Genomic DNA, 17,069 nt, shown 5'->3' with positions numbered 1-17,069 from the left:
TTTGTTTGAAGAGGTTAGAGCTCTGCAGAGAAACGTCAAATAAAAGAAAAATGTATGTTCTCTATATTGTGAATGAATGCAATCGGTATTCCAGCCAGGGGATGGCAATATGTTATGCCTACTCTTTTTCTTATAATATCTTTATTATGAGCACTGACACAATATTTTAACACACAGTGATACATTTCCCAATTCCCATGTAATATCTACATACATAAATGCATACATTGTGTCTTAGGTCCCTAATTTAATGTTCTGAAACGAAAGTGAGAAGGCCAAAACGAAAGTGGCTTTGTGGGCGGTTTTCTGCCGCTGTTGCTATTATACCGGCAGATAAATTACTCTTGCGCCCAACGCAAATCTAAAATGGGTTGGTCTGACTGAATACCCGTAGGTGTGTTTTTGGCGTAACATGCAATAAACCAATGAGAGTGCCATCTCTCATCCCCTTTAAGAATATATATTTTGACAGCACGTTAGCAGTCTCCCCTGAGACAGATGCTTGACCACATGAATTTCAAACTTCAAATGGCTCAGTTTATGTCCAAATAATATGGCCTGATTCACACATGGAATAGCGTTTTCTTCTACAACTTCAGAAACACTGAGTCGTCATCTAGATTTCGGCAAAGAGAACTTCACACATATATGATATAATAATAATAATAATAAATTTTATTTATAACGCACTTTACATCAACTCAATGATCTCAAAGTGCTACAATGCACATTAAAAGCTAAATACAACATAAAAGACTAACTAGATTAAAAAGAAAATAACAGAAAAATAATCATTTAATATAGCAGTTTAGCCAAAGGCTTTTCTAAAAAGATGGGTTTTTAGGCCTTTATTAAAATAATTCACAGTCTGCAGGGCCCTTAGATGGTCAGGGAGAGCATTCCACAGACTGGGTGCAGCTGGGCAGAAGGCGCAATCACCCATAGTTCGGGGCCATGTCCTCGGAAGCTGGAGGAGGTTGGCCTGTCCAGAGCGGAGATGGCGTGAGGAGGAATGGGGAGTGATGAGTTCTTTGAGGTATAGGGGAGCAGTGCCATGGAGGCACTGGTGGGACAGAAGGGAAATCTTGAATTCGATCCTGTACTGGTCAGGAAGCCAGTGGAGGGATTTGAGGACGGGTGCGATGTGGTGTTACTTCCGCACCCCCATCAGGATCCTGGCAGCACAATTCTGGACGTACTGCAGCCGCTGGAAGTTCTTGCTGGGGATCCTGATGAAGAGCGCGTTGCAGTAGTCCAGCCTGGAGGAGACAAATGCGTGGACACGTTTTTTCGGAATTGGGGAGAGTGAGTCTGGGGCAGAGTTTTGCAATGTTCCTGAGGTGGAAAAAGGAGGTTTTGCAAAGATGTTGAATGTGGGCCTCAAAGGTCAGGTGAGGGTCCATTCTGACACCGAGCTTAGTGACTAAGGATGCGAGGTGGATGTCGTGGCCCGGAGAAGCTGATGTTGGTGATCTAGTCTAGTGTGGAGTGCCAACAAGAATGGCTTCCGTTTTTTGAGACATTGAGCTGCAGGAAGTCAGCCGCCATCCACACCTTTATCTTCTCCAGGCAGGTGGAAAGTGTGGATAGGGCTGCAGAGGGGGTTGGGTTTGTTTTTATGTAGAGTTGGGTGTCATCAGTGTAGCAGTGGAAAGATTCAAACACACAAGCTGTATTACCCTCACATAACCACTAGGAAGCAGGACCAAACATATAAGCCGTAAATACTATACATAGCCACAAGGGGAGCAGGACCTTACTGAAGGCTGCAATAGCCTGTCCATCCACAGAAGGCAGCACCTCAGACAAGTGAGGAAGCAGAGGCTAATACGTCACACCGGCTCCGCCCACTTCACACAGGCCGCGTGGAATTTGAACATAACAGTCTACAGAGAAGTAGAGAATGCAGAAACTTCAGGCAGCTCAGACTTAAGGGTTAGAGTTTTGATCAGCTGGGAGTCGCTCAACACGTGTTAGACACACTTCCCCTCCTTTTGCTCCATAGTTACCATACCGAAATACTTTAACAAATAAAGTAAGTTAAAAGCGATTCGGATTGGACTACTTTCTTTGAAGAATGCTGCAATGTGAACCATATATGCGGTCCTGGGGCCGCAACTGTGGGTCTATTTAATGATATGCGGCAATACATTAATAAACATTGTTTCTTACCAGTATTGTATACATTATCGTTATCAACATGTGTTCATAATATGCATGCGTCCCACTGTTAAGCATTGCCATGGACTGTATTATACTTTACATGTTTAGTTTGCGTGTGTTTAAACAGACACACTCGCGCCAAGCATCACCGTCATTCATTCATTCTTTTAAACACTCACTCGCGGTAAAACTATGTTTCCTCACGATCAAATACTCAATCCTAAAAGTCATGGGTCTTGTACTGCCGCGTTTCCACTGCAGGGTGCGGAACGGATCGGATCGCAAAGGGGCGGTAGGGAGGGGGCAGTATAGCCCAGCTCAGTTCCGAGGTCGCGTTTCCACTGCCGACAGTACCCTTGGTGGTAGGCCGGATGTCAATCGCCGCGGCAGCTACGTAAACATCGTAAACAACGTCTTCCTCCGCAAGAATGCAGACGAACGTCTCCACCTCCTTGTTCGCCCAAGCAAGCTTTTTACGCGACATGTTAATTGTAAAGAATAATACCTCGAGGCTACTGTTTGTTTGTTTTTATCCCCGCGTCACCCGGAAGTGACGATTCTGTCGACCAATCAACGGAGGGGGGGTGTAGCTAGAATTCCAGGGTACCCTTTCAGGCGTCTGGTCTCGTTTTGGGTACCGCAACGGAGGAGTCCCTAGAATGGGGTCGGAACGGGTACGGCAAAGTCCGGGTCACGCCCACTTTTGGCGGTGGAAACGCGATCCGACCCGCACCTTTGCGATCCGATCCGTTCCGCACCCTGCAGTGGAAATGCGCCAGAGCATGTGAGCGGAGCGGAGCGCCGCGCAATTCCCGCTCCCCGCTCAGGAGGATGTCCGCTCATTCGCTCTGCCGCTCAACGTTGTGCCAGGGCGCTCCGCTCAAAACCGCTCCGCGCTCATCTTAAATTTCCTGCCGCTCCGGCGAAATCGCTCCACGCTCCGCTCAAATTTTTACTTTTGTACTTCCCAAACTCCATCGGAGCGGACTGGAGCGGAGTGAAATCCCCGCTCCGGCCTTTGAATTTAAAACCGCTCTGCGCTCCAACCCGCTCCAACCTATTTCTTCCGCTCCGCTCCACCACCCGCTCCACGCTCCGCTCCGCTCACATGCTCTGTCTTGTACACGATGTCTGTGTCAAGATGTGTTTTCTGTACGTTGTTTGCAGATGAATTGATTTAAATGTAGGCCTACAACTTATTACCAACTTAATTTTTCACCTATAGACTCCATTCACTTATACTTTTCTCAAAATCACAGTTTAAGTTCCATGTCGGCTTATTTTCAGTTGGTCTCATTGATTTACGCTGAGGTTAAGCAGCTTGCCCACTGCATCCGTCCGTCAACGGACTACGGAAGGCATGTCTGACGGATGGGGGAGTGGTACTTGCCGACGGATCCGTCGCAGCCTGAAAAGTTTAAATGTTCTCAACTTCTGAACGCAAGCCGACGGAACAGACGGACCCACAATGCATTTCGGGATCGCCCCATGCAAAGTCAATGAGATCCGTCAACGGACGGATGCAGTGGGCAAGGGGTGTGACCCTACATGCCCACTGCACCGTCAGTCAACGGACGTAGGAAGGCGATGCTGACTGATGGGGGAGTAGTCTTTGCAGAGGCATCCGTCAGCCAATCAAATCGCTTCGCCGGGTTTTTCCCGCTTCTTCCTGCTTGTTGCGATGCAAGATGACCCGCTTTCCCGCTTTCCAGTATCGTCAGAGCCCGAGTCGCGTCACAGTGCTTAAATTTGCATACGCAACAAATAAAACATAAAACCAGATGTCTTTGGTTAACTGGAAGTTGTTTATTTAGCCCAGAGCATGGGATAATCAATTTAACACAAACAGAGGAGGCAAAACTACAAAAGGAAAAGGACCATTGGGTGCTGTCCAAATCAAAGAAATGAATATAATCAAGAAGAAGCTCCCAAAATACATGAGAGGAACAGCACCCCTGCGTCTAGTGTTTTAAACAAAAGTATAGCTGCGAGTCGGTGTTCGATAACCTCCAACAAAACTCTGGCCCAGTTCCCGTGTAGCAATTAACAAGAACCTCGATCAACCAACAAATAACCATTCGCAGACCCAATATGGCCAGCTGCCGTGAATGTTGAGCTCGCCCGTGCTTTATCCTCCCGGATCCTCGGCCCTCCGATGCAGAAACGCCAATCACGTCCGGGGAAAGGCACATCAAAATTAACATAATGGTCAACAAATCACACGCGGGGAAAACACATGATCATTAGCATGAGTTTCGACAAACTGAGGATTTTACCCATGAGGGCAGGGCGTCAATCCGCAACTGTACAGCGATCTGATTGGATGACGGATCCGTCGCTGCCGAAAAGTTGAACATTTTTCAACTTTCTGACGGAGCCGAAGGCTCCAACGGAACGGACGGATCCACAATGCATTGCGCGTCCGTCCCCATTCAAAGTCAATGGGGATCAGTCAACGGACGGAGGTAGTGGGCACGGGGCCTGAAGGCCCATTCACACCCTACGGTAAATACGGATTAGGAACCCTTTCATCCGGTCCCCGAGGTTGTTTTGTCCGTCAGTGGGTCCGTCGCATCTGAGCTTACGAATCCGGAGTGCTCTGGGAGAAACGGAGCAATACCAACGGATATCGAGGCGGCAGTATAGAGTCAGAAGTGCAACCATTCGTGAAAATAGAGAGTAGTATAATAGCTTAGATGTATATATATATTGTATTTAACGTTTTATACTTATACTATATACCTGACCTTTTTATTTTATTGTTCACCTGCTTTGGCAAAGAGTCATAACTGGTCATTTAAAAATGGCGCATGCCTACACTTTTTGCGCCTTTTTTTTGACGATTTCGGATGACACAAAGCAAAATCATCTCCTCTACAGATGCCATGTTTGCGATTGTCGATGCCGGTAATTTGTGACACGACAGTCACTGCCCTCTAGAGGATGTATTGCGTAACATCTATAACAAAGCTGAAACCTGACGGAGGTATGAAGGCTAGTCCCGGAGACGTTTAGTACGGACAGACGGATTTTGTCCGGATCCGGAGGTATGAATCAGGCAGTGTTGCCAGATTGGGCAATTTTCCTCGATCAATTGGACTATTGTTTACAAAGTTCAGGCAGCGTTGCCAAATTCTGCGATTTTCCCGCCCAATTGGACAACTTTTAATAAGGCTTGGAAAATTAGCATAGGCTAAGGCGATTACATACAATTTCGGCTATTTCAGATTCTTCAGTTCAATTCCTTTTGCATTTCTGCATTTTTTGCAATGCTTTGCGCTTTTCATTCAGCTGTCAATTTATTTGTTTCCAACCATTTACATTTTTTAAATGGTGTGCATGTACATTGTTTACTCCATTTAGACTTTTGAACTCTGTTCAAATCGCTTCACTTGATTTAAGCCAATGAACTTTTCTTTGTCTTAATCTATGTGGCTTTATTAAAAAATATTTTCAACCTCACTTTGTACTACAGCACTCAACGCATTTTCTGCAGGAAATGCATTTTCTACTTATTATTTTTTTACTTATTAGATTGTTCTTTTTTTTTTTACTTATCTACTTATTAGATTGTTCACACATATGAACAATCTTTGACATCATAATACTTCAATTAGGCTAATTGTTTGCAGGTTCGTGCTGTGTATAGCCTACATGTGTGTAAGCTTATGTTACAGTTCCGAGGCACGTCAAAATAGCAACACCAACTGCGCTATAGGGCATTTAAACCAGGATTTTTCTGTCAGTGGCGCAATTGCAAAATCGATCTGTAAGATAGCACCATGTATCATTTTTCTCCGACATTCCTGCGCAAGTGTAGTGGTGCAAGTTTGCTGCGGGGGGAAATCAGCTTTGCGCCGGGTGCAAACTAGTAGCAACGATACATGCGTCGGTGTGGAACGTAAATTGCACTGGGTGCAAGATAGGGCCCTTGATGTCATAAAGTCCTTGTGAGGTTGCCATAATCTTGAGGTCTACATTTGACACTGTAATGAATTTTATCCAATGGTAAGTAAGAGATGTTTAACAGTGACGGAGGATCTGTGGATTTCTAGAATATGGCTATGCATTTTCTGGCTGCTATTCGTGCCAAGTCAATGTACTTTTTTATTGTAATTGTACCGAGGAGGCATAGACAAGGTAAGGGAGGAATATGAGATTGTAAGCACCTAGACATAGTATTTAGAACAGAGTTCCAGAATTTTGTTGTTTATTGCAGGGCAAACAGAGAAAATATATTTAGTCATGCATTTTATTGAGTTTCTCAGGTGTGTAACATGTCCTATGCACCATCTTCAATTGAGCTAATTTATGTCTTAAGTTCTATGAGCAATTATTTTCCTACAGATTTATGACCATTCTGCATTATCTATTTGAGTCTGAAGGTCTGTTTCCCATCTCTATCTTGTTTTATCCGTATTGGCTGCTGGACAATACATAAGTACCTTATATGTTTTGGAAATAATTTTTTGTACCTTTGTTTCAGAGTTTTAAGTATAGAGTATCAATTTTTGAGGGTAAGGGTTCATCAAGAGAGTTCGGTTTTAATTTCACCATGTCTTACTTGGAAGAACCTTAATAAATGTGTTAACGGGATGTCATATTTGTGCTGTAACTAGTTGATTGATTGATTGAAGAGACTTATTTTATACCCAGACTATACCATGATTTGAAATATGCGATATGGTTCATTGTAAGGGACTTTAACATAAAAAAATCGTATGTAATCGAGGAAGAACTTAGTCCAGCACAGTAAATTTGTCCTAAACTACTTGTTTAAGAACCCATTTTTAATCCACACCAAAGAAAGGAGAAAATGTTGCGATGTTGTTCATTGTAAGGGACTTTAACTTAGATTGTAGATTGAAAAAAATTGTAATCAAGGAAGAACTTAGTCCAGCACAGTAAATGTATCCTGAACTACTTGTTTAAGAAACCATTTTTAACTGACCCAAAAGTCAGGAGAAAATATTGTTCATTGTAAGAGACTTTGACATAGATTTACTCCGTAAAATGTATACCGTAAAAGTACAACTTAGTTGCTAGTAGTCAAAAAAATGTCTTACTTGATATCTTTAAAGTCTGTATTTAAATCGCTAAAGTAAAAATTTCATTTTGCTTAAAACAATGCATTTCACACGTTTACCCTTGTTTATTTATACCCTATACCACCGCCTAGAGGTTAAATGGTGGAACTCCAGGTGGGGTGAAATGGTTTCTGCAAAGATGGGGCTGGCCTGTAAAGTAATCAGACGACCCCGAGTCCCGACCTTGGTCTTACTCATCAGAATTTACATACTTGCAAGATCAAATTATACTGATCCACTACAAAATCAGTATAATAACACTACAAAAGAAAAATAATAACTTTCAATTTAAAGCAAAATATTGATTGTTAAAATATTTAAACCATGTGAGGATCATGTGAACAGCAATGAAGCCAACTTGCTTGGCCCATAGGGGCAAAAGGAAATATGGAAAATCAAACAGGAATAATTAATTGTAATGATTTTAACCCAGTCATAGAATTTTAAAATTGCTTTTAAAGTCATACATAACAGAAGCAGGTATAATTTCATGTCACAACTAGAAATTTGAATAATACACAGAAATGAGGTGCATCAGAAATATTTACATTGAGAGGGCTTTTGATTTCAAACTTTACAGAATGTCTTAAAACTTACTGGGGCACACTATGGGTTGGTGTACTAATACCCTGATGTGGAATTATTCTCTGACAACAGGGAGTTACTTTTTCAATTTTATCCAAACACATGTTTAATAGGCTACGTCTCATATTTGTCAATTAGTTGGGCTTTTATTTTGGAAATACATTCAACAGTCTGTACACTCATTTGACAGTATTTGGTCTTTTGGTATGTACCCGACGGATGCTTTATTTTAAACCAGTTCTGAGACGCTATTACCGAAATAGCTAGTATATATGCGTACAGAAAAAACTGAGTCCGCTGGCTTGACTGCCATTCTCGAAGTGACGGCTGACTTGACCGCAGTCACCTCACTGAGCAGAGAGTTCATAAATGAAGTGGGGTTTCCTTGCTCAAGTCCATCAGAAATCCCAAAGACGCGGATATTAAATCTCCTGCCATGATCCTCGATTTGTTGGATCTTTAGTTTTAAAGTCTCATTCTCAGACTGCACTGTTGCAAACTTTTGGTCAGTTCTGTGAGTCGGTCAGTTTATGTAGCCAGACAGGTATAGCTCGTGGTCTTTCGGCCGAAGTGAGGTTGTTTCCATGTATGTATTAAGAGAGTCTACCGGAACCGGGAAACTAGCTCACTCTTCACAATATCTATATAAACCCACTGCCCTTAATTTTTTGCATATATTTCAACCATGCAGAAGAATACTTCTATTGATGTTGAACTCTTTCAAAGTGTAAACATGTATTGCGTAATATATACCTCGCTCCCTTTCAAACAAAGAATGTATAAATTCCCTTTCAACCACTTATCCATAAACCCTGACAAACTATCATTCTCTGGCCTTGAGTAACATGTTGTAACAAACCTAGAAAGTAAAAGGAATGACACGTACAGTGTACCTATGGGTTTATGATATACATATAGATAAGTGGCAATACTTAGTAATGTTTAAAGAATAAAATAATGTTTTAACTAAAAAAGTTAAAACAAGTAGAGTAGAGAGAGAGAGAGAGAGAGAGAGAGAGAGAGAGAGAGGGACCATTGGCTGAGATGTTGTAAAGCCTGATGCTCAATGGTCCATTAAACAATTAAGTCCTGCAGCACAGCGAGATGAACCGTCAATTGATCTCCTATGTTGCCGAGGGACCTGCACCTTACTCCTTGTGCATCGTTCCAACACAGTCCCCAGTGAGTCCAACAACATGATGATGTTCAAGGCTCCTGCATGTGGCCCTACACCACAGAGACAGCCTTCCTACACCATGTTCATTTTAGCATAATCAACCACATTACCATTGTGGGAAAACCTTGGCTGGGGCATGTTTAAGACATCTGATTTCACAACATTTTAAACTTTCTCTGACAGTCATTCATGATCGACTCTTAGACTGCAGAGAGCCGGGTTATTGGGGCAGGTGCAAGTGGCACTCACTCACCCCCGGTATCTCACCACTGGAACAGAAATAAGTAAATTCTCAATTCAAGGCTTCTTCATTCAATTTACATTTGAACATAATATTTGCGTTTGGTACTAACTGGACGCAGACGTGTGCTGACCTCAGTTCTTTCCGTGTCCTTCATGATAAAGGTGGATGGGGAAGGCCCATTCAACCCTGCACACTTCCTATGTAAGCACGGGAAGCATTGATGCCTTTTTCTTTGGTATGGTTTACAGATTCATATCAATTTGAAGTACAAATATAACCGCAAGCGGTGATTAACGGGGTCCGAGCAAAATGGAACGTCAAGAACACACTAATGGAAGATATATAAATATGACATATAATTATGAAGGAAAGATTTTGATGGTCCCCTTAATTCCATCCTGTGCCTCGGCTTCCAGGTGACTGGGCTGCAGAGCAAAGGAAAAGTAAAAATATTTAGAGCATAAGACCAGGGTGTAAAGATGCATCTGATTTTAGAGATTAATATGATGAAAGAATTTTGAGTCCAGGTCAATCTCGTAAGGAAAATAAGGCTAGTTCATAATTTTTTTAAATAGCGCCACCATTGGGTGCAGTACCACAATATGGGTTTATGGTTAGTGGGTGGTATTAGTAACCACCTAATAATAGTCTTATGCTTTTTATACAATAACAAAATGGTCACATAAGAAAACTGGGCTAACTGCTCCAACTTTATTGGCCAATATTTCTTAAATGGAACTCAAAACAAATTCTGTTAGATGATTTTTGTTAGGCTTGGTCTAAAGATTTTATGTGGCGACAGGTTAATCTGGTGAGGAGAAATAAGCCTAATTCATGATTTCTTACAATAGCGCCGCCTTTGGGTACAGTTCCACAATTGGTTTATGCATAGTGGGGGTTATTGGTAACCATACCTGGACATTTCAAGAGTTTTCAACTTATGGTATAGGCTGCAGTATGACTTTTACAGAATTTGAGGGGAAAAACGTTACAGAATCAATAGTGGACCACGCAGCTTTGCTGCTCGGACCCCTGATGATATTGATTAAAATCTCCATCCCTCAGCATTGACTACAGATATGTCAAGGTAATTACAAGCTACGAGCAGTTTGAAATGCTACATAATGAGGCTTTAAACTCATGAGAATTGATTCATTGACCAGTATTGTTTGATTTAATGGAATTACCATGAAAAGTTATTCACAAATTGTTATGAATGGGTTGACGGGTTTTGATTTGTGCCTTTCTATGTAGTTTGAATGTCCCGTTTCCATGCAGGTTTCCCCTGTACAGCAAAAAACATGGAAGATAAAACTCCTGCCAAAACCAAGGCGAGGGCACTATATCTTCACGGGTTAATGCACCAATGTATTTCCCCACTTGCTTTTTAATCCGCTCAAGAATATATCATTGAGGGCTCCCAATTGACTGTCTTGGATTAATAAAGTGCATTTTATCTAAATTACACATAAATTATCTCAATTACACATTACATAAAATAGCTAAACATCCCAATGAACCATGCTTAATGAGCCAGAACACATTAACAGTATTTCAATGAAGGATTAAAAACGAGTTTATTTGTAATGTTTTATTTATAAATTGAGGCCATGACATAAAAGATAAAAATAAAAGAATATGGAACTGAAGAAAACTGTTCAGTAAAAATAACAAGAATAGTTTTTACTTTAAGTAATTGTGTTTGGTCAGTTACAACAGTTGCTTTCATGTCCATTTCATTAAAACAAAAAACAAGTCAGATGTAAAGATTACTCTGGATATGATTTGTTTTGATAAACTTGTTGATTATGTCAGCACTGGGCAGCGGGCCAACCTGGAGAATAAATGACAGGATGAAATGCTTTTAAAATTCATATTTATAAGAGGATCTGACTAGCCAGGAAACTTAAGCCAATTAAATGTAAAAAAAACATTCATAGAAAAATGTTATAAAAAAAAAAATATATATATATATTTATATATATGGTCAACGTCGTTTTATAAATTATTTAAGCTAAATTGCACTATTCACCATCTAATATGGACTATCGTATTCGTAGCCGAGTTTTGTAATCATTTCATAAAAATATCTTACCAATAGTTGATAATCACATATAATTCTTCCAATTAATATTCTTTGCATTGTAGAGAAGTGTTCTCTCACTTCTAGCCAACTACTTGACATGGTGTTTCAATTGCGCACAGCACAAACAAACATCTTGCATAGAATGAAATGTATACCAACAAGTAGTTTGAATGCACCGTATGCATGCTGCAAGAAAGGGACTTACCTTGATATCCCCAACACTAGTGAAGGCAAGTTTGTAGGTATCCATGGTGATTGAGTCAGGGCTGATGGCATCGCTGTAGCACTGGTAGGCAACCGCAGGTATTTGGTTTACCTGGCAATGGCTGAGCACTGAGGACATAGAACGGAATGAGCATTATCAATAACAAAATGATAACGTTCATAACAATAAAAACACAGACACTGTGGGGCCTAATTATGCTCACATAGAAGTATATACAATAAATCTGACAGATGTGAGGATGTCATGCAATTGTTTCATACCGAACTGGTAGCAAAATATTTGTTCGTAGTGGTTACAAAATGGTCAGAAAATTAATATTGGACCATAGCTTATGTCAGATTATTTCAGTAGCCTAGTTTTACAAATAATAATCATAATAATATACATAATAAGAAGTTAGTTTTGTTGCATCGATGAAGAAACTGGAATAAAGCTTTTTCTTTATGTTGAGTGTCTCTCATTCGTGTGTTTGAAGCAATAAAGTGCTTGTTGCCAGCACGAACGGAGTCTAAAGATCACAATTACATTTTGGATTAGAGGCATGAAGGTAACACTAGTGATGTATGGTATTGCAAAAAATCTACTTAATTGAATCATGTGAGGACGCAAATAAAACATTGAATTAATTAATTGATTGCGGTACCCTTCATATTTTCACGCATTGGGATCCAAAAAAAGGACAAAGTCAAAAAGATGCTTGAGTGCAGGGTATCTGCAGGTTTCAGCAAGTCAAATGTAAGACTTTCTAAGACCTTTTTAATACCACCTTGAATGAAATTTAAGACCTAAAACACGCGATGGTGGGGGGGATCCCGCTGTATTATAACCCAAGCATAGCATGTGTGTCACTCAATGAGACTCATTCACCTACCCATTGTCGCAGACTAGCTAGCAAGCACGCAGATAATCGTTTATATATGCAGCTAGCAAGAAAGAAGCCTCTCTACATGTCCTACCTGAAAAGTCCCACGAGAAAAATAAAAAAATAAAAAGTCCTGCCCCGACAAATTTAAGACCAGCATATGACATTTGTAACGAATTTAAGACTTTTCAAGGCCTTAAATTTAGAAACATGAATTTAAGACTTTTTAAGGATGCGCGGACACCCTGCTTGAGTGTCTTTGGGACAAGTCTATGAAAGTTCTTGAGTGGCCCAGCTAAAGCCCAGACCCAACCCCTGGAGAACAAAAATGGAGGCTTGAAAATGTTCATAGACAGTGATCCGCTCCCCATCCAACTCACTCAACTGAGACGATTGACTTGAACATCTGCATTTTAGGTATTCAAATTTTGACTAACCGGATCCAAGGTATTTTGAACATAAACAAGACGCTTTCATGAAAATATATCAGTGCAAAAATACCACTGCAGCTGGTGATTGTATAATAATGATAAAAAAAGCTGAGCATTTACCTGAGGCACAATGTTTCAATGCCAATACTATTGCTGTGATGCAAAGTCATACACTGGCGGAAATACGTTGTTTAAATTACAATTCCACCACTAATTGCAACTTTTACAATGGCCTGAGATGAAAAACGGGGATAGTAACTGTCAATATGATGCAATAAATGAAATTTAAGGGGCTTACCTGCCGCTTGGATTCCAGTGAATATATTCGGCTGCTCAAGAAGAGGACATTGAGGGTTTGTTGTAGAGGACTTGGTCTGGAGACAAAGCAGGAAGGGGGAGGAGCTGCTACTAGCATGGTCCATGTTTTTGTACTCGGCCACAGGGCTGTCCGACAGCACGGTCACGCTCAGTCCCTTCTGCTTGAAACCACCCAACACCTATGAGGAAGAAGTCAGGTCAGTAGTGGTAGAGTAGAGGTGGAAGGTGGTTCACTTCCACCACTTTGTGCTGGGGTAGCCCACTGTTGTGCATTATTTCTCTACCTTTTCAGTCCACTGAAACTGCTGGTCTTCTTCTATGTAGCCGCTGATCTGGCATAGGATCACCTTGAAAGTAAAATCACATTTTAATGCAACGTAATTACATCATTGTTACATCCAGTGAAAGAATAAGTAAATTACTTCCACTGATGCGACTTCCACTGATGCACCCCAAACAGCCGGATAGTTTGTGGTATGAGCTCAACAAGGCATGGGAAACATTCCCTAAGGCACTTTCATACCTGGTTACTTGCAACCATTTGTTCTGGACCCTGGAGGGTTTCGCTCCCTAGTTTGACTCATTTCAGCCAACGATGAGGCAGCCATTATGCATGATACAACCAACATTTATATTATTCCTGGTTTGCTCCAGAGTGAAACCTAGGTAGGATGCAAGCTAGTGACTGCAAAGTTCTGGCCGACTTTGTCACAGCAGAAATATAGTTCAGACAGACCAACAGCAGTTGAAGTAAGTCTGCAAATTTCGGGAGATTCAGTGTGATCCTATATTAAATTGCCTACAATTAAAAAGGCGATGTAGGTATGGTTTGAGAGTTGAAAAGTCTCTGCTCCCTCCCTCCCTCCCTACATTCTCTGCCACTGGGAAGTGATCGACTCACCAATCAGGTTAGAGATGCCCTGATTTATGAGACGCGGCACTAAATCTAAATCATCTCATATAGAGGCCACAGTCAGCCAGAACAAATACTCTCAGAGAGCTTTTCACAGCACATGAATGTCTTTGGCATTGACCAAATTACACTAAAACCAAGCCGATGAATCTAAATTCTTTCGTCTCTGATCTCAGCTGTTGAACCCAGTGTGGTCTTCTGGAGCTGTGGCCGATCCACTTCAAGGTGGGGTGTGTCTCGCCTTGCCACTCCCTTCCTTATTATCAAACTACATCATGAGCCAACATAAATTAGACTCACTGGATGTTTTCAGTAATCTGTGGAGATTTATGGGTGTCCCAGGAGATCAGCAGGTTCAGGGACACTGGCACCAACAGTCACTGCTTGGTCCCATACTGATGTTTGTGCTGATAACCTTTCGACCGTGTCTGCGTGCATTGAGTAGTTGGCGCCTGACCACCGAGTGAATATTCTATCATTATACTGGTTGGGGCTTAGTCAAATAATTCTTAGAATTCTGGACACCCAATTCAATAACATACAAGATGAATTGAACACAAATTGGATGGTAATAATACAATCCAAAAATGCATGCAACGTCTATACTGATTCAATACTGACACAGGACTTACTGCACGGTTGTCTTTCTTTCTGTAGAAGACGCATGCTGGTTCAGTGCTCGTTTGTCCACAGATAGTTTGACTCCCCGCATTGGAAACTGAAGCATGCCCCACTGCCTCCCAGCTTGCCGAGGTGAGCACATACACAGACAGAAAACCTAGTCACAGAAACGATATAAAACAGTGTTGTATATGGACACAGAATGCTATGAAGATGCCAGACGGTAAACTAAACCCAAAAATACAATTGAAACACATACACACCTTTAATCAAAAATAAATGAAATGTACATGCAGTAGCAGCAAAATGGGCTATTCTGGGCAGTGTAGACAGAGGATTAGGGATAACCTGTGATTTATGTTCGCTTCATTTCCTATGTTCATGTTATATAATGAAGATTATTAATTGAGCGCTCCAATTACTATAGTGGATACATTGTTTCACAAACAAATGATTTTACGATTTCAGAATTGCCACCCGTTTAAAATAAATAATGGTTTCCTTAATACAAAAATACTTACTTGCAGCATTCCTGCCAACTGCTATGATTAAGTTTGTATCCGTCATCAAATTACTGTTTGACTGATACCACTCCAAATGCACCTCCCTGTTGAAAAGGGGGGTTAAACATAGTTTAGTATTTAGATGAAAATGTGTGAATGAAGCATAAATGTATCATGCAGTTGGGAAAATAATGTTACATTTAGGGTAGGGAAATTGCCTGTTTGAAAAAAATAATCTGCAACTATTATATTATAAATTCATCGGTTTGCTTAGTAGTTCTCTAGCTTTAAAAGTTCAAATCAAAATAATCGAGAAAAGTTGAAATTATGTGAATGTTTCAAGTGAATGCAATAAAAAATGTTTACACACATCTTTTCAAATGACAGACGGCACGTGACAAATGGATTTATTACTGCTACTACGACTGCCAATACCGCGACAATTTGTCAAAAGAACGGGTGCCACTGCCACTGCATTAAAAGGTTATAGTCTTGAGTCCTACGGAAAATAAAAATGTCCACCTAGATGTATGCTGGATAGATCAGTATATCAACCTTACCACACGACTATAGCAAATGTTTCCTTTCTATCCATCACAAATCTAGGCGATGTCATGAGGTGGATTTGGAAGAAAAATTACTGGAGAGTCCACGAGGGGGGTAAGAAAGCTGTCCAGTGTGTGACTAAAGAACGGAAACCACTTTAAACCGAGCTTCAGCCTCACGTTGCAAAACATCCTCATATCCATTACTCTGGGCATTATCATAGCAAAGCCTGATCAAGATTCAAGTCAAATAACGCTCACCTCGTTTCGTCTAGCTCTTTGAGGATCTCTTCATCTTCGTCGTTTTCATCATCCTCATCTTCATCCACAGCCCGCGAGCTCACCGACAGAACCTCTCCAAAGAAAGTGGCCATCGTCACTTTGACCACTTTGGTTTGTTACAGCTGATATATATAATATATATAATATGATGCACAGATACTGCCTTCTGCTTCCTACTTCCTGCTTATTCGTCTTCCTCTATTCGATTGTTGGTGCAAAGTAACACAACCGGGTAGATACTGCCATGACCGGTCTGGAGGGGTACTGCTAGTCTTCTTCTTCTTCTTCTTCTTCTTCTTCTTCTTCTTCTTCTTCTTCTTCTTCTTCTTCTTCTTCTTCTTCTTCTTCTTCTTCTTCTTCTTCTTCTTCTTCTTCTTCTTCTTCTTCTTCTTCTTCTTCTTCTTCTTCTTCTTCTTCTTCTTCTTCTTCTTCTTCTTCTTCTTCTTCTACCCCTATTATTAAAGTCATTACTAAATCAATAACCAGCCGTTATTGTATCTTTAGTTCATTGACACTAATTACTATAGTTAAATAAAGGCTACATATTATAAATGTGGAATCATTTAATCTGTTTATTATTATGAGGAATGAGCATTTGTGAACAGTGACGAATACAGGCCACAATGTGGCAGTCATTCTTTAAAAAGTGTCCCATGGAAGTGTAATTAAAACTAGGATATATATTAAAATAAACCTTAATTAAGTTTAGCTCTATAATAACTTTTACCCTTTTACAGGCTATCACGTAGTGAATCGCTTTGTCTTGTTCCCAAAGGATGACATTCATTTTGTCATTTTGTCAACAACCATAATCTTTGTCAAGTGTGTTTATCTGCAAGGGGATTTTTTTTTCGTTTTAATTTATAATTTGTAAATATGTTTGCGCGAGTGTGTATTAAAAAATGTATGCAATGCACAGGACAACAGCAGTCTATTGTCCCCATGTTCTCCTGTGACTTATCTCCCAGATTAAGCGGAGATTGTTTGGTCCTGGTCATAATGTAACTTCTGCTAATCTTGCTGATA

The 17,069-nt window shown here is 40.7% G+C and overlaps 1 protein-coding gene across 1 annotated transcript; it reads right to left on the bottom strand.

The window, feature by feature from the left end:
- Window positions 1–10,816: 10,816 nt before the first annotated feature.
- On the bottom strand, window positions 10,817–16,294 carry psmg1 (proteasome (prosome, macropain) assembly chaperone 1). The gene is made up of 7 exons (XM_060056358.1): window positions 16,023–16,294; window positions 15,235–15,320; window positions 14,725–14,870; window positions 13,464–13,526; window positions 13,160–13,358; window positions 11,548–11,675; window positions 10,817–11,090 (listed from the first exon to the last, which is right to left on the bottom strand). Exons 1-7 carry the CDS (start codon window positions 16,133–16,135, stop codon window positions 11,013–11,015), a joined length of 813 nt encoding a protein of 270 aa, XP_059912341.1. The 5' UTR covers window positions 16,136–16,294; the 3' UTR covers window positions 10,817–11,012.
- Between the last annotated feature and the right edge of the window lie 775 nt (window positions 16,295–17,069).

Source organism: Gadus macrocephalus, chromosome 7, assembly GCF_031168955.1.
Source record: "Gadus macrocephalus chromosome 7, ASM3116895v1".
Classification (NCBI taxonomy): domain Eukaryota; kingdom Metazoa; phylum Chordata; class Actinopteri; order Gadiformes; family Gadidae; genus Gadus; species Gadus macrocephalus.
Note: the sequence above shows the minus strand (reverse complement) of the source record. Positions and strands in the feature narration are given on the sequence as shown.